We start from the raw sequence: 23,328 nt of genomic DNA, 5'->3' as shown, positions 1-23,328 counted from the left end.
CCTACAGAGCAGAGGAGGTGAGAGGCAGACACACTTTTTTCTCTTTTTTTAACATAAACAGTCAAATAAGCAGTCTTAAAGCCTGTTTTTAGCTCGCAGCGCTGTTGGTATTAAAATGAGAGGAGAGCGCAGTGAGTGGCACATGAATAAGCTCGCAGCAGAAAGGAACAATAGCCCTGAGAGTGTACCGAGAGATTAGTGCAAATCAGAGTGTTCTGCACTAGGGAAGAGAGGCTGAGAGGGGGTGGAGGACACAAAGGTGCCTGTACGGACACGCACACATGCACACTCGGAGGTCAGTGGGCTATGTATTTTGGAGGTGTGGTAGAAAGCATGAACTGTACTGACAAGGCAGTGGTTGGATGGGAGGATGAAACAGAAAAAAGATGAAAAGAAAAAACAGAAATCAAATATTTTTGATGTCTCTTATGTCTCAAACGCTTGTATGAGCACAGACGCCCGTGTGAATGGTTAGCTCGAAAGCCTAAATGAACAATGACTGAGAAAGAGGGAGAACAAGTGAACGGGGACTTTTACGTCCTGCACAATGCCATCCTCGGTGTTGATGAACCGAACCTGTCGCTAAGCAGTCTCCTGTAATAAAAAGAAAAAAGCTCGTCTGAATAATGAACGCACAGATTCATTGTTAGTCTGACGATCAGAATCGCTATCTGAGCCTGCACGGGGATTCAAATGCCAGTCACAGCAATAACGGCGCGCCGGTTTTCCCACCATTACCAGTTGCTGCCATTTTAGTTTAACCACTTGTAGTAATGGCTGCTCCTCTGTCGCATCAGTCCTCAAACTGCCAGGGATTCTTCTGCCATAGCTGCGTCAGCGCCAGCGTTAAAGGCTGCCATCACAGTTATGGTGCCAGTAGTGAAGGCTGTTGTTACGTGGCACGATGCCCTGAGCCTGTCAGACCTCCAGGGTTTGTGCACCACCTGTCATTATCAGCGCTCGGCCCTGGCAGCTTCGGACAACTAATGGTCCGCTGGGTCTTACCCAACAATCTGCTGACCAATAGGAGTGTTGAATGGTCGGACATGCACGCGCATGCCAGGGAACACAGTGACATGAAAACACAACCTGTCTACATCTGAGGAAAAATTACTTTTATTTGTTTTCTTACTTTCTTTTTTTTAAAGTAAGGTGCGAGTTGAAGCTTAAGCCACACTGAGAAAAGTAGTGATGTATGAGTCTATTTCACTCATTCACTTCAGCCCTGGGATGGAGGAGAATTGTCTGTATGATTTATAGGATTGGATTGCAACCTTTTTCACAGACAGCTTTTAATTGAAAAAACCACAATAGGACTTTGGAAAGCCATTAATTGTTACGGTTAATTAAGGTAAACATTAAATGAAGAGATTTTTAATTGGTTTGCTCTTGATGAGGGAAGGGATCTAGGGTGACCAGAATCTGCATATGTAAATAACTGAAAACTCCTCCAGGCCTTGGCTTATTACTCGCTCCCTCGCCTTTTTTTTCTGTTGCTGTTTGTTTTCCCGTCTGTTTCTGACACTGTACCTCTTTCTGTCTGTGCACACAGTGTATGTGTGCAAACACACACACACCTTGAGGCCCTACAAAGCTGTCAGAAACACAAATGGGGCGCTTTCGTCTCGTGGCATTGATGTGATGTATGTACATGCTTAATGCTAAACTGGCGGTCCCTGAAGAGATACATTTGCTATGATGAGACATGACAGATTGGCAGAAGCCGTCACCTTCATATTTAAGACACATGGGATTACCCCCAGGCTTTCAACATGCAAAGGAGGCTGTTTTATTTTTATATATATCTGTATTTTTTAAAAGTAACTCCTTTAGAGATGTGCGTGCCGCCACAGAATGCTAGATTGACCACCAAATCAAATTTGCCACACTGTGGCAAAGATTGTACGTTTGAAAACTTTCACACATACGTCAAGAATTAGTCTGTTTTTTGGGTGGGGCGGGGCTTCTCATTTGCTTGTCCTCTAAACAGCTGCCACCTGTGCTGGGGGAGCGGGCGGTAATAGCACACCCAGTCGCTTAGCTTGATAGATCGCTCGAACACCAGATAGATAATCATGCTGTTAAATAAATCACTTCTTAAAATGTTTTGGAATGCCTCTAAAAGCTAAAGGCATGAGCATTTTATGGGTGACTGGGGGAAAAAGAGACTGTTGGTGTCAGGGGAGGGGATGGGACTGAATTTGCATTGCGTAGTCTGCAGGTGACGGTGTGTGCGCATGTGTGTGTGCATGTGTGTGTGTGGAATGAAGCAGGCAGACAATTGGATGGCTGCTTGGTCACCCGGTCACCCTGCTGCAGTAGGAAAAGCTTCTCGTGGCCAATGCAGAGCTCTTGCCAGTGTTTTGCAAAACCTGAATGTGCTAGCGCTGTCCAAACAGATGCACAATGTCATTTAGATAGGGTTTGTATGTGTGTATATGTGTGCGTATGTGGCGGGTAGGGTGAGCGTGTGCTTGTCTACGTGTGCTTCCAAGGGAGTGTTCACTTTGTATTCGTGTCTGTGTGTAAGTGTATTTTGCTCCAAACAGATGTTTTTTGTTTTTTTGTTGTTTTTCATTGTGTGTGTACGAGCAGAATCAGATCAACACCAGCCGGTGCAGTGAGTCTGGCCAATGTGGATAATATTCAGTAATTGCTGTGGCCAGTATTACACACGTACACATAACACTGAAGAGACGAGGTAAAATGAGATGTGGAAAGAGCACATGCAAGCAAGCTTTTACATGAAACGTACTGAGATTTTATGCTTTGGCTGACTCTGTGCAAACAGCACATTAACTCAACATGAATCATCATGATTATAAGTAGCTTTGCTATTGCAGGAAATGGCACACAATCAATTGTATAACCCCCTTTTCACTCACATTCACACCTAGTGGCAATTTGGATTATCCAATGAACCTACCCCCACAAGCTGCATGTCTTTGGACGGTGGGAGGAAGCCGGAGTGCCCGGAGAGAACCCACGCAAACACGGGGAGAACATGCAAACTCCACACAGAAAGACCCCGGCCTGATGGTGGAATTGAACTCAGGACCTTCTTGCTGTGCGGCAACAGTGCTAACCACTGTGCCACCGTGCTGCCCCACGGTATACTGAATACATCCAAGAAATTAACAAACAACCATCTGTAAACGCTGATGTCTAAAGAAACACATTCTATACCTTGTTGGATCCTAACGGGATGCCTCCAGGTGGAAAGACGTATACTTTCGCTACAAAAAATGGATATTATAACACTGAATAATTGCACATATGCAACCATAGATCTCACACATCTCTCCTTTTATAGGATTTCTGTTCACATTTATCTCCCAACGAGAAACATTTGTCAATCAGAACACAAGAACATAAATCCCTAACTCCAAGAAATTCTAGAAATAAAGTACACCCAGTGAATTAATGAAAAAGATAATGGCACTGATAAAGCTCCCACACAGGACACACGCTCAGTGGTCACGATATTTATATCACCTCTACACCTCCGGCTTCCTTAAAGCAAGACAAAAAGAAAGATGCATGTGTTTGGTGTCCAACGTTCTTTGGGCACCATGTCAAGGCACAAACATGAATTAAATTAAACTCAATGTTGTCTGTTGCCCAAAGGGTGACGTTGTACTTATAGTCTTTAAGACACCCAGAAGCAGCCATGCCAAATGGTAAACGGACTAGTGCTTTTCTAAGATACTTGGCAGGCGGATTGGAGAAGCCAGGGATGAACCACGGCACTTCCCACAGGTAGACTAACTCGACCTCCAGAGCTACACCCACTGCACAAGTGGTTCCAAGGATTTGAACGTAATCCCCATCTTTATGTTGCCCAGTAAGAGACTCTTCATAAAAGACTAAAAGCAAAAAAATCTGTACATTTAAAAAAAAAAAGAAAAGGGAGCAACATGATTGACAGCAGCATTAATCTGCGAGGTATATGCAAGGATACATGCTGTGACTATTTTTAGTAAAGGCAGCTTTAAATGCCGAGGTACACGGTGCACACCTGTGCAAGCAATCATTAGGAAAATGAAGGCAGAAAACAAAGTAGCAATCAAATTCAAGAAAATGAGGAGGAGGAAGTGGCTGTATAGGCATATCATGAATGAGTGGACTTCATGCTAGTCAGCTGGGCTTCTGTTTGTGTACTGCAACTCTTTTTCTATGCACTTTATAATCCTGCGCTAGCAAGAGGGGTTCGTTTACTTTTTCCCTGCCAGCACTACCCGTGTTTGGATAAAGTATCCCGCATTTACACGAGCAACTCAAGTTAAAGCAGTAGATTGTATTTGTTCATAATTGCAAACGAGACGAGGATCTGACAGTATTTCAGAGGTAATCCTTGTTGTAGATTGTAAGCCATCTGGATATGTTAATGTTTGAGGCACATTTGAGGACAGATAACAATGTATAATTCATTCACCTAAGACGTTTGCGCTTGTATTTTGGTTTTAGGAGATTAAAAGACATTGCATCAAGTCTCTTTAAATATCAGTCCTAATAAAGACTTGCTACTCCAAAAGCTTCAAAGTGCCTAAATTATGATTGGAAGGCTGCTGTTTGGGGGAGGGGTTTGATTTAATTTGTTAATTGGAGGAAAATGATGAGAAGGATATAAAATGAAGCATGAAGGTGAGCATCATAAGCCACTTTCCTTTTTGTACATCTCTGTCTTTTTTGGGTGTTTTTTTTTTTTAAAGACAGAGTAGATATTCTCCTCTTAAGGTCTCTTTCCGTCCCTCGAGGGTCTGGTGTTACATCCGAGGTACATTCATCTATTGTTTTTCTGTCTGTGGTGGAGTAAAAAAGGGAAAGACTGCAGCCCGGCTGGGCTGGATGCACGTACAGTTTGAGAACGCGCAAAAAATGAGTCCGGTTTGTGAGATGTGTTGAGAGATGATCACCTCGGGGGAAGTGTGAGCTGAGCCCCCTCGTAGCTGCAGAATGAGAAAGCGAGAGAGAGAGAGATATAATGGGCTGTGCAGCCGACAATAGGTGGACACAGGCTTTTCTTCTTTTTCCTTTTTGGGTCAACACCAGAGACGGGTCGGCACACAGGCAGAGTGAGGGAAATAGATGGGAGCAGGAATGAACGAGTGCTAAATCTCGCCCCCTGGTTGCCCTCAGTCAAATCCTCGCCATTATGCTCTCTTGGCTGATTTATGTGATGCGGGTGGTGCCGCGGTATCTTTTCTTCCTCCTTTGCGAGACAGGAAACAGAGATGGCAACCATCACAAAACCAGATTTGGAACCGTATTCTTGACCTGTGCCACACAAAGGCTCCAACCCCCACCCCAAAAAAGCAACTAAATATAAATCTTAGTTTTGTCTGATTGCAATTTCTCGTTCTCAAAGCCCTCGTTTTCGTTCCTGGTGTGATCGCGATTAGGAAGGACTTACGCAAGAGCTGTTTACATGTGGACCTTCTCCGCTGAATGGATCTCCCCTGACAGCTCAGCTGAGGGGATGTAAAGAAAAAGGTGAGGGAGGAAAGTGGGTGAGACGCGCAGTTGTGTGCTACATTAACGGAATGAATGTAGGATGGTACACAATCACTTCTAATGTTTGGCTAGAGGCGTAGAGGGAAGATATGAGAGAGAAAAATCTACGGATTAATGTTCTCATGACCACTGCACGGCGAATGAGAGGCAGCTCAGTATGGTTTTGGTTTTTTTCACAGATGAAGGTCGTGATTGCGTGGATGTAACACAGGCTATAATTGCCGCTGGAATAAATATGGCTGGTTGGTGGTGCTGCAATCATCGGTTAATACTTTAATGAAGACACGATGGCTCAGAGATCAAAATGTCTCCAGCTGAGATAGCTGCTCCCGCTAATTTTACTTAAACAAGCACTGAGTAGCTCTACACTCCGGCTCGTTGAGCTAAAGTATTTCTTATGTAAAGTGGGTTCTTTCATGCCACAGTATACACTTTGTAGTTTTGGAGCAACATAAAATAAAAGCCAGGGAGTCGCAGTTGAAGTTAGACTAGATATGTTTTGTTTTGCCAACAGATGACATCTGGGGATCAACCTGCACATGGTGTTCGTTCATTTGTCAAGCCTCTTTCTCTCTCTCTTCTTCCTCTCTCCCTCCGTTTCTCAACACCTCTCAGTATCATCAGCCACAGACTCTAACCACCCGCGGCGAATGTGAATTAACAGACGGCATGCTGCTAGCAGCACCTTGCTTGCCACTGAAACAGATTCATCACACAGACCTAGATTCTGCCTCACCCCACTAATACACACATACAAGCATAAACACACTTTCACCCTAGAATAGCGCCTCACATATCATGCATCCATGGTGTAACACTCTTCGCACTTCCACACTGTACTTTGTGGTCAGGAGAACAAAAATATCGGTAACAGATTCTTCTCTGTGGCTTCCTTCAGGATGATGCAAAGCCTTTTAGCTCGCCGTGGTTGCAGGTTAGCGGCAGATGAAATGCTCCCCTGTATTTTCCTGCTCAAAGCCTGGTCTACACTTTAAATACATCCCCTCTCATTTCTCCTCAATTGACACATTTATATGAGTAGGAGTTGCTTGAAAATCAATCTCCATCGGAAGTTGAAAGGGAGAGCGAGGCAGGTTTGCCCACAGGTCAGAGGTGCATTGTGGGATATTGACTAGTCCTCGGTGCTGCAGTAGGCGCAGTGAGAAAACACATCTACACGGATATTATTGACAAAGGCAGCACAACCCTGCACCTCTGTAAAGATGACAGGAACTTTATTATCCTCTGAGAGGAAATTCGCTTTCGCAGTCGATACATGAAAACACGAAACGCACGCAAATGGAGGCATACAGGAGGGGTTCGTCTTTTCACTGAAAAGCATATTTCTTTACCACAAAAAGCACTCACGACACTCATCCGCCATAAACAAGTTTCTGACGGTTAAAGATTGAAATGTGGTTCCAGGCTGGTTTAAAGTAAGAGCAGCATTTTCCAATATATGTATCGCATGATGTATACGAGTCATACAATTATTAATGAGTACTCTGTAGTTTGACAGTGGTTTAAAAGCACTGCCTGTGCTTTGTCGGTGTCTCTCAGCTGTGGACCTTGAAAGCACTTGCCCAAAGACATGGCAGCATTGCTTCTGGCTTGGCTGAACATGCCATCAAGCATAACTGACAGTGTTTGTGGGTGGGAAGCCAGTGCGGGATCATGTTCTTGTCAGCAACAACAACCGCCCCGTGGGGTCACCTGTATGATGGCAATGGGCTCTAAAGCAAGAAAAACTTCTTACAAAAGAGAAGCAAATAGTTTGTCTACTCCCTCCCAAGGTCAGCAGTTGCAGGGACTGTAACGTAGGGGGGGTAAGTGTCCGTTGAAAAGGGCTATCATGCAGATTTTATAGATGTTTAGCTAGCGTGATGTTTATGGTGGCCCTGAGGGGTCAAATGCACCGTGACTAAAGGAAACACCAGCGAGTATAAAAATGCTGCCAAAGGAGACACAACAGAATCAAAGCTGAATAAGGCACAACGGAAGTACAATAAAATGAAACCTCACAACAACATAAAGGAAGCATCTTTGGGGAAATATTAATGTGACAGAACAGCTGCGGAAGTCAAACCAAACCATACAAAGGACTGAAACACACTTAAAGGAAGTGGGGGATTCATTGGAGCACATGTCACATGATTCACATAATACTGTAGATAAAGGTTAGCTGTTTACGGTTAGCTTGTCACTTTGCGGTTAGCTTGTCACCTAAAAACACTTCTGTTGTGTTTTGTGAGTTTTATCGGTCTTTCGTTGTGTTTTGTGTGCTTTTACAACATTTTTCTATTTCCCGGTGTTTTCTTATGTTCCAGTGCGTTTGACCTTTTCACTGAAAACGTAGATATTTTTTTCTTAAAGGTCTTTGCAATCACCTGGCTCCACAATTGTACCTTTGAAGTTAAAAATGGTTCTGTCCAAGGTAGCTTCTCTTGGACTCAACTTTTCTGATTGTGGAGAACAGCCACTAGAAAATGTGACAAAAAACAACAAGGTATGTGTGAATGTTGGCCAAAATCCACTCAAAGAAAAAAATACTGGCGCATTATTAAACCAGAAGACATAAACTTTCTTCTTTTGCTTGGTAAAGAATGATTTGTTCTGCTTAGCTTATCTTGAGGTATTAATTATATTCCAGTGAGAACAAAAGTGAATAGAATAGAGACCATGACATAAAGGGCATCTAAAGTTCAGCCAAATCAAGCATTAATAAAAAGCTTCATTGGCTTAATTATTTATTTGTTAGTACTGCTATAAATCCTGAAAATTTAATGTAGGCTCTTTTTTGCTCGTGCATATCAGAAACAGAGTACAGCTACAGCCTCAGAAGCATTATCTATCTCTTTGCAAGTACTAGATGATATAGAGACAAAATCAACAAGTCTTTGTGAATATCAAATTCGTTATTTCTTCTTATTTTTACATCAAATGATCATTTAAAAAGTCGATGGTGTTCAAGAAAACTCGATTTTGCGCAGCTGAGCAAAGTCGCGGTGGACATTAAAAAAACAGAGCATTTTATTTCTTCTTTGTAATTTTCCCTTGTGTAGGATCTGAAACTAAGATTGATAGAACTACGTAGCTTACATAGGCAGGATTAATAGAATGATTAATCCTATCAGGACTTCAAGGCCACAATGCACAGATATGTAATTGCTTGTGAAAGGGCACAAAGCTTCTGATAGCTTCTGCATATGTGCAGCCTATCAGGAGGTGGGTGAAACACTGGTTGAGGGGGTGTTCGAGTTGTTTGGAATAATATAAATTACAGTAGAGCTAGTCCGCTAGTTCTACATTCCCCTGGAAATACTGACGTTTCAGGTTTGTTAGGTTTCTGAAAGAAGCTTGTCATTTCACATTAAAGTAGCCCAACATTGCTGCTTTTATGGATCTCCTCCTCACCGGACAAAGAAATGATATATTTATGTAAAGATTTAAGATGGAAGGAAGACAAGGTTGTCTACTCTTACCACATTACCTTCTATGTGTGTGTGTCTATTTAAATACTCGTGTGCTCTTGTGAGTGTGTGTTTGTCCCTAGCCGATACAAAGTATTTCCATTATAAGGCATATGCCATCCTGCGTTATGGTGGGAAGAGATGCTGGCTCTTACTGTGACTGTCACATCTATAGAGGAGAAGGGAAGGGGATATTTCCTGTTTAGATGCCACCAATTTCCTCTTCATGCATGGCGCGCACGCACATGCAACGCACACACGCACACAACTGATAGAATTATTATAGCGTGTCAGGAAAGTGCAGGCTTCACATTTCAGCAAAATGGACCCATTTGGCGGGCAAACTGCTGCATACACCCCTCTCCCCCCCGAACCCTCCGTTACCTCTCCCCACCACCCAGTCGGCGTGCCAGTCCGCTCAGCCGAATCCATAACGGCACCGAATACATGTTTCTGTCACAAGCTTCGCGTCAGCCTTTTTTTTTCTTTTTTCTTTAACACGAGCAGGAGAAATGGGGGAAGAACGGGTCATTCTGACAGTAGGAATCACTCTGTGTGGATCTTAAATGTTTTACCGCCTTAATGGGACTCCAGAAATAGATGCAGCGCTAATGTCCTCTGACGCTAGGAAAAAAGAAGGGGAAGAATGTGTCTATGCTAAGTGTGTGTGCTGGGAAGTTTGTGTGCATGTCCATGTGTGTCTGCAGAGGCCGGTCTGCACGATTCAAATGGGCTCAAGTGAGGGATTCACGCATGCAAATGAAGCCACTTAAATCTGGGTCCTTTCCCCTCTATCTCAAAGGACACCCTTTTCTCTATTTAGAGCACCACTTTGACATCAGTCCTACGGAGGCAAGGCCCTTATGGGGCTTTGGTCTTAAGTGGTGCACTATAGAATATAAGGAATCATCCAGATTTGCCTTATGTAATCTCTCATCCTTGGAGATATCCACAGCAAATCTTCAACAAGCACCTTGCTTGATGCAGACACTCAGCGTAACTTATCGCCCAGCTTGAGCATTAAGCATTACCTTTTGAAGACGTGTTCAATATCGTGGGATTCCTGGCATTCGTTGCTTCCAGACAGCATTTGCTGCTTTAGAACAGTTAACCATCTCCCAGCATGGTTCCTCCTCTCCAGACAGACTCTGACTTAGAATATTGATCTCTCTCCTAGCTGTATCCTTACCCCCTCAGACGATCCATACTAAATGTATTAGCTGTGGAGAGAGCTACAATGTCCTCTGCAGCTAATCATATTTAGAGAGCGGTATCTTTAAAGAAGCAGCCCGTTTTTGTGGGGCCAGAGTGAAATGTTCAAACCAGAGGATTCTGCTGCAATGTGCAACATCAAAAGATGGGCTTCAAGGCTGGCGTATTAGAAGACCACTTAGGTTCATCACGAGAGATTAAGGCGTGGGCTGACACATGCTAATGCACGTATGTTCGTGCATTATGGTGGGGGGGGGGTCATTTTGACTTGTTCGCGATTTATCGTAATTTCTCGCCTCTCTCACCAGTCGCACGCGCCCTCTCGCACACGCACACACTGTTCGTTTCGCACCACGGCAGGCATCATATGGGAGAGCAGCGCTGATTGTTGAGTGGGGCAATCAAAGGCTTTGATGCTAATCAGAGCTCTCTGTCCTGCCAGTTTGGAATGATGCTGGAAATATACAATAAAGAAAGGCTTTTATAGCAGATGCCCGACGCCTGGCTGATGTGATTGCTCTCTACCTCATTCACTGGGTAGCAGGGGATAGAAATCAGACTTGAGCTGAGGGATAGAGCTGTATACTGGCTCGTGTGAGCTCCTAATGCAGTGCCACATGTAATGAGCTTTGGATTTGGGCCCCCATCATGCATAGAGTTTTTCCACCTAATCTGCTAAATACTTTGTGAACCGTTCATTACATTTGTTTGGGTTGATTTCCATGCTGCTACTTGTGCAGAGATGACAGTAGTACTTTGTTTGGCGGGATCTCCTGTAAAGCGCTCTGATAACACCTGTGCTGCTTGATGCAGCAACTGTATTCCTGGCACTCATCTCCTCTCTCGGTGGGGGGGCTGCCGGTGATGTGTGTTTTTCTAACTGCCGATTTCTCTGTACGTGCTCGGAGCGCTTCCGTGTTCATCTCTTGCCTGTCTCAGCTCTTGCCAGAACCTTTTTGGACATATGTGCTTTAGCTTTTCGATTTTTTTCTTCTTTTTCCCTGTGTGCCTGCGTGTGCGACTGCTTGTGTGCGTGTGTTTAAGAGAGAAAGAGAGACAGAGAGAGCAAGTAAAAGAGGGAGTTTTGACAGTCCGTCTCCATTATGGGGTTTGGGGTTTGTTTGTTTTGTTTTTTTGCTTTGTTTTTTTTTTTCTTCTTTTTTGGGAGTCTGTGTATGTACTTGCGAGTGTGCGTGTAACCTCTCCTTGTTGGTTGACAGACTGTTGTTCAGCCTTCTGACAGACAGTTCCATTAAATCATGCTGCAGTAGTAACCTGCAGTGACAGGACACCATTGCCTCCCTGGGATTCCTCCATCAGGGTTCCTCATGCGCTTAACGAGGAAGTAAACATGCTAAATTGTCTGCTGGAAGATGAAGTGGAGAGGCTGTCTCAATCCCGGATGTCACATGCGACACCCACGCACGTTACTTACCTTGCTTAAATCACACAAGGTTTCTGATTGCTCCTGCCTTAACATTAGCTTATGCGAACACAGGTAACTAATGTTAAATTCTGCATGCTGCCACAACAGCAGGAGACTGTGTGGGCCTGCAGAGTGATGGACCTGCAAACACTTGTGAAAGACTTAATTGTGGTCACAATGGTTAAAAAGAATAATAATGAAAAAAAAGCATGGTGAGGCATAATGCTGCAAAATACTGTCCGCCTCCAGTTTTGCAATAAAAATAGACGAGCAGTAATATTTTGCATTGGTTTAACAAACAGACATTTGTCTGTTTGTTAAACCACAGCTGCTCTGACAGCCTTAAAGAAACAGTGTTGTGGTTTTTGTGGCCAATGGTTCTGCAGTCAATTATTTTCAAGTGCACAGTAGGAGTAGTTGTGCCGTAGTTCCTGGAAGGTCATGCAATAATAAATGCAGCTGCCTTTGATGACTTGTCTAATAAACGAGCGCAGTATTTGGAGATGCTGTTTGTTGTTGCGACTCTTCCTGCAGATTGAGGCAGAGGCTGCCCGCGAGCTGCCTGGTGAGAAAACGCTGAGTGGATTTTGAAGAGGTGTTGAGTGCAGGGGATGATGGTTCCTTTTAAGGTTATTTTAAGCTGCAGACCTGCAGGGTGTGTGTGTGTGTGTGTGTATGCAATGTGTGTCAGGGTTGTGTTTTAATTAGAGAGACAGGAGTGTGTCCTTGGGCTGCCGCAGAGGGTCAGGAGAACCTGGTAGTCTGGGAGAGCGGTGGCTGGGACAAGTCTGGCAGGCCTGCTAAACACCCATTACCCGGCCGTGTAGACGTGCTCGAGAGTGCACGCTCGCGCCCACACCTGTACACACGGGTGCACACGCAGACGCGCATCTTGGCGCCATTCCTCTTGGCCAGCGATACCATGGTAACTGAGCAGCCCGTGCCTCCATGTGTTCCGCGGCCTTCTCGTGTCTCTGAAAGCAAAATTACCACTGGCACTGCTCTCAGGAGATGGAGGGAGGCGGGCGGATCGAGAAGGGCCACGGGAGGTGGAGTGGAAGGAGCAGGGGGAAGGTTGAAAAGGTGCTGAGGGGATTTGAAATAGGAAAAGGTTGAGAGGGGAGCGGAAGGATGCATCTGACATTTATGTTCCCGACCGACAAAAAATGCCACTTGAGGCTGGCATCTCTCTTTCATTCTCTGCTGCTCTCTCTAGCCTCCCTCTGACTCTTGCCTATACCTTGGCTATTCCTCCCACCTCCCATCGGTCACCTCTCCTCTCAGTTCCCTGCATCAACCTCTTCTCACTTTAATATCTGTACTATATGACCCCTGGCTTTTATCCAGGCATTTCTTCATCTCCCTCCAGTCATTTCCATATCACAGGCCCCCACCCATGCCACATCACGCCCATCTTTCGTCAGCCTCCCTCTTTGATTCTTTGCTTTTGAATCTTTAGCCTGCCCTCTTTCCCCTCCCATACCTTTATTTGCATCTCCTCCTTTTCTCTCTTTTTATCCATAGCTAATCTCCCCCCACATCCTTCCCCACACACCTCTGGTGTTCGTAGCCTTGGTTCCAGGCGATGATGGGGCTCATACAGCCTCCCAGATGAGGCAATAGCTAATGGCTGTTGAATAATGCATGGCAGGCAGGATTTAGAGAGCCCAGTCTATTAGCCTGACCAAATACTCTGGGCTTTTATTAAAGACCAACACTTACAATTACAAACTACATTAAGGCCCAGGTCCTGTCTGAGCTCAGCCTCTCCTATTCGTCGCTGTCTTCGGAGTCACAGCTAAGGCAGAATATTATCTTTGCTTTTTAAGATTTTTATTGCCTCGGAGCACCTGACCCTTTTAGAAGGGATCACAGACTGTCTTTTCTGGATGCTGTCTTTTTGTGCATTATTGTGTCATAGGTTAGTGGCCCTTTTAGTCACAGCTGTGGACAGGAAAAGAGATGGGCAAGGCGAAGGGCACAAGTGCCGCATTTTCACTGCTTGTGCCTGGTACAATCACGGCAGGCTGAATCATACATGTACTTTTTTAATGTTTCTCCCACTGTTTGGTTTTATGGCTGTGTTGTTGAGTTGGTGATAGTTGGTGTGGGGTTGTGTATGTATGCACCCGTGAAATATGTTGCCATTTATGCGTTTTGTAAACCTGCATTGTGCCCCTGTGCTCCACCGCTGGCTGCACAAGTGTCACCAGAATTTAGTTTTCCCTGTGTTTTCTGTGGTGACTGCAGATGAGGCTCCCTTGCATATCATTCCACATGATTATACATGAATGATAATGGCTGCTAATAGCGCTAAGTGTCTGGAAGTGTGTGTCCTGTAAGTGGTTTCTGAATAGTCATAAAGTGCAGTTAGCTAATGGCTATGTAAACATCCTTCTAACTGGAGAAGTGTAAGTGCATACGTAGCTGTCTCGCCGTAATAGTGTATTGACTTATCTTTTAATTTTCAGACTGCTATGCATGATTTCATCTTGCATTTGCATTCTACGCACTGACACGTCTGCATATTTTTGACGGGTTTGCAGAGCCAGGTGCTTGGGTGTCATAGTTTGTTGAGATATTTTCACCATGTGACCGTAGTCACAGGACCAGTGGTCACTGGGCTACTGCTGTCTTTTATGCTCGAGGGCTCGTGTTTTTTTTAATACACTGACAGGTCTTTAATCATTTTATTCTGGAAACCAGGGACTGTAGCATTCCAGCCGGACTTTATTCAGACGATGCACTCAATGATCATTACGGATGGACCATGGTGGGGTATTCCAACCCATTTATTCACAAATTGCCATAGACACATCGTAAGAGCTGTAATCATAACATAAAACAAATAAACATTCACTTGATATAACCACGTTTCTGTTATGCTAATCAATTCACAGAAAAGGCACAGGAGGTGCTAGCATCAGCCTGCTAGATCGCTCATAAACTTATTAACAATCAAGTAATACATTTACAAATTGTCCGAAATGTAAACAACAAATACAACACACAAACATACCTGTTTGCCTTCCAGCTAGATGCTAATTTTAAGATGGATGGAAAACGATAACCTTCTCATTAATCCTTTCTGCGGCAAGCAGTTGCGGTACGATCTTCCTTCCCGGAAGTTGCCCGTTCCGAATTTCAAAATAAGAGTTTAATCTATATTATAAGGTATAATTCGTTCAGGGATTTAACTATTTGAAAAATATCAAATAAACAAATAATCTGGGTCATTTACACTCCCACCAAATCATTAGTGTTCAAAAACATAACTTCATAAACATAGGAAGAAAGAACACAATGATTTCATAATACAAATAATGACCAAACAACAGAAGCATAGTATGCAAGGAATGGACTAGTCACCTTCCAACAATAAGACTAGTTTTTGAACTGGCCGTTTGAGCACTGACCGCTTAGTAAGACGTTCACCATTTTTGCCAAGTTTCCTGTCACCTAGACAGAGCTTCACTCTCCTAACCAGTCCATCTCTGTCCATTGTAGTCTCTACGACTCTTCCCAACCTCCATTCATTTCTGGGCAAGTCTTCATCCTTCATTATGACTATATCCCCGATCTGCAGGTTTCTCTTTGGGGTGTGCCAGCGTTGTCTAAAGGCAATGTTGGCTAAGTACTCTTTCTGCCAACGGCTCCAGAACTGCTCGGCCAAATATTGTACGTGGCGCCATCTCTTTCTCGCATACATATCTTCCCTTATGAACTTGCCGGGGGGAGGAAGGGCCATGGTAGACTTCAGGGTAAGTAAGTGGTTTGGTGTCAGTGGCTCAAGACTGTTGGGATCATGTAGGTTTTCAATAGTGAGAGGACGACTATTAACTATCGTCATTGCTTCATAGAAGAATGCTCGGAGGGAAGCATCAGGTAGGTTTCCAGGTGAGAGTCCAAGGGTCGCGTTGAGAACACTCCTGACTGTTCTAATTTGACGCTCCCACACTCCACCAACATGACTTGATCCAGGAGCATTTAGGATGAAGTCACACTGCTTCTTAGAAAGGAAGTTCGTCAGTTTATCACCATCTAATTCCGTGAGGGCTTCCTGCAGTTCATTCTTGGCTCCTAGGAAGTTAGTGCCTTGGTCAGATTTGATCTGGCGCACGGCTCCACGCATAGCAATGAAGCAACGCAGTCCAATTATGAATGAGTCTGTAGATAGATCCTCCAGCATTTCAATATGGATGGCTCTGGAGGAGAAGCAGGTGAAAAGGAGACCATATCGTTTTCGCACACTACGTCCTTGCTTGCTATAGAAGGGTCCAAAGCAATCCATTCCACAGTAGGTAAAGGGTGGAGATGGATTTACTCGCTCTGGAGGGAGATCGGCCATTTTCTGTTCTTCTGTCCGTCTCCGAAGCTTCCGACAAACTACACATCGGCGAAGATAGGATGCAACCGTCCTGCCAATTCCTGGTATCCAGTAACCTCTTGTCCTAATTGCACTGAGAATCATCCCCTTGCCTTGATGTTTGACTTCTTCATGACAGTATGCTATGATCATCCTTGTAACATGATGTTCCTTTGGAATGATGGTAGGGTGTTTAACTGAGAGAGGAAGGTTTGAATCACGGAGTCGACCTCCCACCTTAATCACACCATTGTTGTCCAAGAAGGGGTTGAGGTGATGTAGCTTGTTATGAGGTGGCAGCTGACAACCTTTCTTCAGTAGCCGCACTTCCTCCGAATATGTTTGTCTCTGCAGATCTTTGATGATGAGGCGCTCGGCTTCTTCTCTTTCCTGCACTGTAGAGAGGCCGATTGACTTATCCTTGTTGATCCTTCGAAGAATGCGAGCCACTGCACAGATGGCGTGAGTCCAGGATGAGAACTTTGCCAGCCGATAAGTAAGAGAATCTTGTTCTACAGTTTCCGTGTTTAGAGTCCGTGTTTCCTTAACTTCTGGATCTCTGACTGACAGTTCCGGAGCCACCTCTTCTGAGAGGTCAACTCCCTTTTCCCATAGAAATGCAGGGCCGGTAAACCAGTCCGATGATATTAGCTCATGGACAAAACAACCTCTAGAAGCACGATCCGCAGGATTCTGGTCAGTAGGGACGTATCTCCATTGCCTTTGATTCGTGTAGAGATGTATCTTCTGGATACGGTTGGCTACGAATGTATGAAAACGTCGAGCCTCATTATTGATGTACCCTAGTACAACCTTGGAATCGGTCCAAAAATGCTCTTCAATGTCCGCATATCCAAGTTCTTCCTTCAAAACATTGCTGGTTTTCACAGAGATGACTGCAGCCGTCAACTCTAATCTTGGGATCGTGGTGACCTTTGTTGGGGCGACGCGAGATTTGGCCATGACTAAAGCACAGTGGATGTCTCCTTCTTCATTGCTAAGCCTTAGATATGAACACTGTCCATAGCCAGTAGTGCTTGCGTCGGAGAAGTGATGTAACTCACATTTAATAACCCTTCCGAAATCTGCCGGGGCATAACTTCGGGGTATATTTATCCTCTCCAAGTTGTTGAGGTCGTTTTTCCATTTCTCCCACCGTGGACGAAGTTCGTTGGTTAGAGGGTCGTCCCAACCTGTTCCATGGCAGCACATCTGCTGCAGCACTTCCTTTCCAATGAGCAAAAAGGGGGCTATGAGACCCAAGGGATCGTACAGGGATGCAACAATGGACAATATGCCTCGACGTGTTGCAGGCTGTTCCTTAAGGTTGGTGCTGATCTTCAGGCAGTCTGATTCGACGTGCCATTGGATACCCAACGCTCTCTCTGAAGGTAAGTTATCAAAGGCAAGGTTGAGGTCTTTAATGTCTGATGCACGTTCAGTTGCTGGTATGCTTACCAGGACAGCTTTGTCATTGGACACAAACTTGTGGAGCCTAAGACCACCCAGGGCACAAAGTTTTCTGGCTTCTTCTGCTAACTTGATAGCCTTCTCTGAGCTGTCTGTACTTGTGACTCCATCGTCGACATAGAAATTTCTCGGAATGAACTGAGAGCCTAATGGGTACCGGTCTTTATTTTCTGTAGCCAAATGCTTCAATCCGTAGTTTGCACAGCCAGGCGATGAGGCTGCGCCAAAGATATGCACCCTCATACGGTATTCTTGGGGCTGTGCACCGAGATCTCCTTTCTTCCACCAAAGGAAGCGCAGGTAATCCTGGTCTGACTTCTTCACATGAAATTGGTGAAACATTTTCTCTATGTCGCACATCAATGCAGTGGAGTGCAACCGGAAGCGAAGAAGTACACCGTTGAGATTGTTCATCAGGTCAGGACCAGTGAGCAGATGATCATTCAAACTGGTTCCCTGGTACTTGGCAGAGCAGTCGAACACCACGCGCAGTTTGCCTGGCTTCTTGTCGTGGAATACACCGTGATGAGGTATGTACCATTTTTCTCGGTCGTTGTGTTCTTGGGCAAGACACTTCACCCGTTGCCTACTGGTGGTGGTCAGAGGGCCCGGTGGCGCCAGTGTCCGGCAGCCTCGCCTCTGTCAGTGCGCCCCAGGGTGGCTGTGGCTACAATGTAGCTTGCCATCACCAGTGTGTGAATGTGTGTGTGAATGGGTGGATGACTGGATATGTAAAGCGCTTTGGGTTCCTTAGGGACTAGTAAAGCGCTATATAAATACAGGCCATTTACCATTTACCATTTTTCGCCCTCTTTCCCATCATCGTGGACTTCCTCTGCATCACCCCTTTCTATGACCTCCTCCATGAACTTGATATACTGTTCTTTGTACCCTTCATCCTTTAACAGCTTCCTCTTTAGATGGCTCAGACGTATGACTGCAAGCTGTTTGTTGTCAGGTAAGGTAGGTCTCTCCTTAAAGGGCAACGGCATCTCGTAGTGACCTAGACTGTTCTTTTCGATGTGGTTCTTGAGTTTGTCCAGGAACAGGATGTCCTCCTGAGACACTGGTTTGCCGTCTTCCTTAGCATCCTTAAAGTCAGACTCTAGAATGCGAATGGCATCTGCCGGAGTGACTGGTGGGAGCTCCCTGACTGCAACTCGGAAGCACTGTCCCGCCGTACTTGAGGTGTCGGGGCATGTCGACGTACCACCAACTATGCTCCATCCTAAGTCGGTATGAATTGCATAAGGCTCATCGTCTCCTCCTGATATGACGTCTCTTGGTGCCATTGCTCGTGCGCAGTTATAGCCTATCAATAAACCAACCTCACAGTCCTGTAGAGGTGGAATCTCTTCTATGACCTTGGAGAGATGATTCCACCTTTTAGCTGTCTCGCATGTTGGGATATGGGCTCTGTTTACTGGTATGCAATCCTTGGTATAAGCAGGAGGAAGGTCGATGAGGAGGGAAGAGCGATAACCCCGAACACAAAGCCCTGAGACTCTTTGGCTCTTTACGATCACGTCGCGTCCAATCATCGTAGTTAACTTCAGCTTAACTGGACAGGAATCTGCCTTTAATACATCACTCAGTTCCTGGTCAACAAACGTCGTGCCGCTTTGCGTGTCCAGCAAGGCGTAAACCAGTTTCTCAGTTCCTGTATCCTTTTTTGACACCCACACAGGCACAATCATTGATGTGTTAGTTGGCTGTCCAGTAATCACTGACATTGAAGTTGCAGCAGCCTCCGTTTGGCCGGCATTGCTCAGGATAGTGGTTTCCTGTGGCAGAACTCTTTCCTTCTTTAAATAGTTGTCATCGTGTAAACAAGTGGGATGTTTACCCTTGCACGTGTTGCATGAGTGTCGATGTCGACAGTCTTTTGCACTATGTCCAGGTTTGGTGCAGCCATAGCAGAGCTTATGTTCTCTGACAAAATCTCGACGCTCCTCCAGAGTTTTAGCAATAAACTTGGGACATCCATGTAGTCTGTGTTGATTATTTTGACAGAAGGCACAAGGAGACCTTTCCTTTCCTTTAACTGGCTTGAGCCTCTCGGTGTCAGCCTCAGTCTGTGTGTTTAGAACGCTTGCCTTGTTCCTCTTAGGGTCTCTGCTGCCTTGTTTTGCAGTGCTCGACTCAGAGCTGCGGAGGGCATAAGCTGAGGTGATTGGATTACAAGCAATCTCTGCCTCTGTCGCCATAAATGCGGCAAAGTCCTTAAAACTGGGGAATTCCTTATTGCCCTTTAAGGCTTCAGTAACCTTCCTGTTCCAGTGAGATGCTATCCACTCTGGTAGTTTAAGGATTAGCTTCTTATTCTCTTCACAGTCGTTCAGTATTTCGAGGCTCTTCACATGTGTCATTGCATCTTGGCAAGCGTTTAAGAAATCTGAGAAGTCTCTTAATCCTTCTGCATCTCTTGGTTGGATCTTTGGCCAATCTGTGAGCTTATCTCTGAAGGCTTTCTGTATAATAAAGGTTTGGCCATATCTGTTATCCAGTTTGTTCCACGCATCCTTATAAGCGTCGCTGTCATTCCTATAGAAAGTTCCTTCTAATGTTTTACGAGCTGGGCCGCCTACATACTTCCTCAAGTAATAAAGTTTGTCTGCTGGGGAGATGGCCTTTTTGTCAATAAGTGACATGAATGAAGTTTTCCACTCAATGAACTGAATGGGGTCCCCACTAAATACAGACGGCTCTGGAACTGGAAGTCTATTTAGAGCCATACTGTCTTGTAGGGCTTGGGCAAGGGATGACACGTTTAGGTCGGGTGGCGATGCTGTGACGGTGGGAGTTGGAGGGTTGATAGCAGGGGGAACATGATGATTTCCCACTGAACTATTAGAGGAATGGAGACTGCCTTCCTGCGAGGCTACCTGGCTGTAGACTTGCAGTTTGGCCCGAGCAGCCCTCAAATTCTTTTCTGCTTGAAGGCGTTCAAGTCTGCGCTTTTCTACTTCCATTTTTCTGTGCTGTTCCTCTATCTTCTCCATTTGTCTCTCTTCTTCCAGCAACCCTTCAAATTCGACTTCCTTAGCAGCTAGCTCTGCTGCTGCATCCGCCTGTTTGAGTGTTAGAGTAGTGCTTTTGTGACTACGGATTGACTTTGTCACTCTAGATGCGGTGGATCCATAGATGGAGCGTGCGTAGCTGTTCTTAAGCAGCTCCCTGAGACGGCAATGTACTTGTTCTGCATCATGATCACCATCGAGATCTGACATTCTCTCGTAGGTAACTTTCATAATTTCGGCTGTAACTGCCTCACAACTGTCAACGTGACGTCTTAATTCTGGAGAAGGTGTAATGTGACTTCGTATTTCAAGGTAAGTGTTTAACTCAGTTTCTTTCTCTTTCTCCAAAGAATCCATCAAAGATGCCAGCTCGCCTTTACTAATGTCTGACTTGAGCTGCTCTCTTGACTCTCGGGCTCGAATCTTCCATCTTTCGTACGTTGAGATGAACTTTCTTTCCCTTTTTCTTGCTTCCTCCTGTTGCATTTCGAGCGCCTTTGGAGTTGGGATTTTTGTTCGAGTGGAACGTCGGAGGCCTTCCTTAAGTTCACCTTGTAAGTTGTTCAACGTTTCTTCTCTGCGTTGAATTTCCTTCTCCAAAATTTCTATTTCCGTAGTTTCTGATGTGTCTTCAAGAGACGCCTTAAGCCCTTTGATTTTATTCTGCAGGTCGACTATCTGATGCTCTAGTTCTGTTTGTGAGGAGGGAGTCTCCATTTCCTTAATGTTTATGTTATTTACTTATCTAATTTGCAGGCTTTAGTTAATGAGCTGCTTGTGGTTACTATAACTTAAAGGCTGCATTAACAGGAGGGAGGAGAATCTTTGCACTTTAAACCAAGTTGAAATAGAAGCGGATAACCAACACAACATTGAGAAGAAATGTATAAAATCATAAATGCAACCTGCTAGCTGTTGCAAACTGATGTGGTAAAGTAAACCTCTTATGCTAAACACAGATCAATACACCATTACTATTGTACAGTTACAAATTGAACTAAATGCCCCTCTTTCACCCCCTTTTGGGTCAGTAGAAAGAATGATAAATATACAGTAGTGGTGGTAAATACCAATAAACAAAATTACTTCACTTGTTATTACTTCATGTCCGTTGTGTCTTAATGCAGCAGATGTCCACAGTAGTTGACGACCTTCTCTCTCCCTTTAACCACCACTGATGAGAATGAATGTCCTTTCCTTGTCGATTAGAATGAAATGTTCCATACCTTTTCTGACCGTCACATCAAACCATTAAGCCAGCTGCATGATGATTATAAAGTCTCTGTCTAGAAGACCCATAGAATGGCACTGAGTTGCTCCGTGAAATGTCTTGTCAATCCCAGACGAATAGCAACACAGCTCCGTGACTCGTCCTCGTGGTTCCGTGGTGCAGGATGGCAGCAGGATGATGCGGGGGATCAGCTCTTACTGTAGCATTCCAGCCGGACTTTATTCAGACGATGCACTCAATGATCATTACGGATGGACCATGGTGGGGTATTCCAACCCATTTATTCACAAATTGCCATAGACACATCGTAAGAGCTGTAATCATAACATAAAACAAATAAACATTCACTTGATATAACCACGTTTCTGTTATGCTAATCAATTCACAGAAAAGGCACAGGAGGTGCTAGCATCAGCCTGCTAGATCGCTCATAAACTTATTAACAATCAAGTAATACATTTACAAATTGTCCGAAATGTAAACAACAAATACAACACACAAACATACCTGTTTGCCTTCCAGCTAGATGCTAATTTTAAGATGGATGGAAAACGATAACCTTCTCATTAATCCTTTCTGCGGCAAGCAGTTGCGGTACGATCTTCCTTCCCGGAAGTTGCCCGTTCCGAATTTCAAAATAAGAGTTTAATCTATATTATAAGGTATAATTCGTTCAGGGATTTAACTATTTGAAAAATATCAAATAAACAAATAATCTGGGTCATTTACAGGGACTATTCAGGCTATGACAGATACCAGAGTAGATAACATGAGGGATGATGGATTGATGTCAATCCGTTCATCCCTGAAAGTCAGCCGCAAACCCTTGATCCGTCTACACATCTTCCTCCGCTGTCCCTCGTCTGTCACATGTCTGGAGAGCTAAGTGATTATATGTGTGACCAAGGATCACATAAAAAGCTTGTATTTAATTGGTGTTCAACAAAAAAATCGACCACTTGAGCTACCTCTTCTCTTCCGTGTGTGTTTGTCTCTCTCTCTCACTTGCTGATGTTTATTTAATCTGATCTCCTGGCTGACCCTGCAACCAGCGAGTGCACTATATAATAGATGCCCTAAATGTCACCGGCTTTAAAGCATGCTCCTCGAGTAACAAGCACAAGCTCATGAGGGTTTTTTTCACATGTGCATTTTCGATTCATTCGTACATTTATGTATGAATATGTGATAATGAACCAATTAATTCAATATTGAGCCATAATATATATCCATCCATTTTATATTCCTCTTTTACAATTCAGGGTTGTGGGGGCTGCAGCCTATCCCAGCTGTCATAGGGCGAGAGGCGTATTACACCCTGGACAGGTAGCCAGTCTATCGCAGGGCTAACATGAGAGATGAGATTTAACTGATAAAATGTATAATTTTTGCAGTAGGCATCAACTCATCTCAAAAAGGTTGGGTTGGGGTGCCATATTTCAGAAATGCTGCTGTTTTCTTTGGGCAAAAGATCCTTCAAAATACATCGAGGCAAACTGGAAAACTGTTCTGTGGTCGGCTTCTGAAAATATTCAAAAGCCTGCATCTTTGTTGTCATCAGTGTGGGTACATCAGTGCCTATGGAACTGGCAGCTTGTACATCTGGAAAGGCACCATCA

General features: G+C 44.5%; 2 protein-coding genes across 3 annotated transcripts in view; one reads left to right on the top strand and one right to left on the bottom strand.

Annotated features, from left to right (window-relative positions):
- Positions 1–23,328, top strand: part of tenm1 (teneurin transmembrane protein 1) — a 200,713-nt gene that overhangs the window by 31,395 nt on the left and 145,990 nt on the right. The window lies entirely within an intron of this gene.
- Positions 18,253–22,433, bottom strand: LOC309715750 (uncharacterized protein; the record flags this gene model as incomplete). Its single annotated transcript, XM_082549112.1, has 2 exons — positions 22,217–22,433; positions 18,253–22,023 (listed from the first exon to the last, which is right to left on the bottom strand). The coding sequence occupies exon 2, from the start codon at positions 21,193–21,195 to the stop codon at positions 18,253–18,255; it is 2,943 nt and encodes a 980-aa protein (XP_082405238.1). The 5' UTR covers positions 21,196–22,023; positions 22,217–22,433.

Source organism: Aulonocara stuartgranti (genome assembly GCF_965226115.1).
Source record: "Aulonocara stuartgranti genome assembly, chromosome: 2".
Lineage (NCBI taxonomy): Eukaryota > Metazoa > Chordata > Actinopteri > Cichliformes > Cichlidae > Aulonocara > Aulonocara stuartgranti.
The sequence above is the reverse complement of the archived record's forward strand: the minus strand, read 5'-3'. Positions and strand labels throughout refer to the sequence as shown.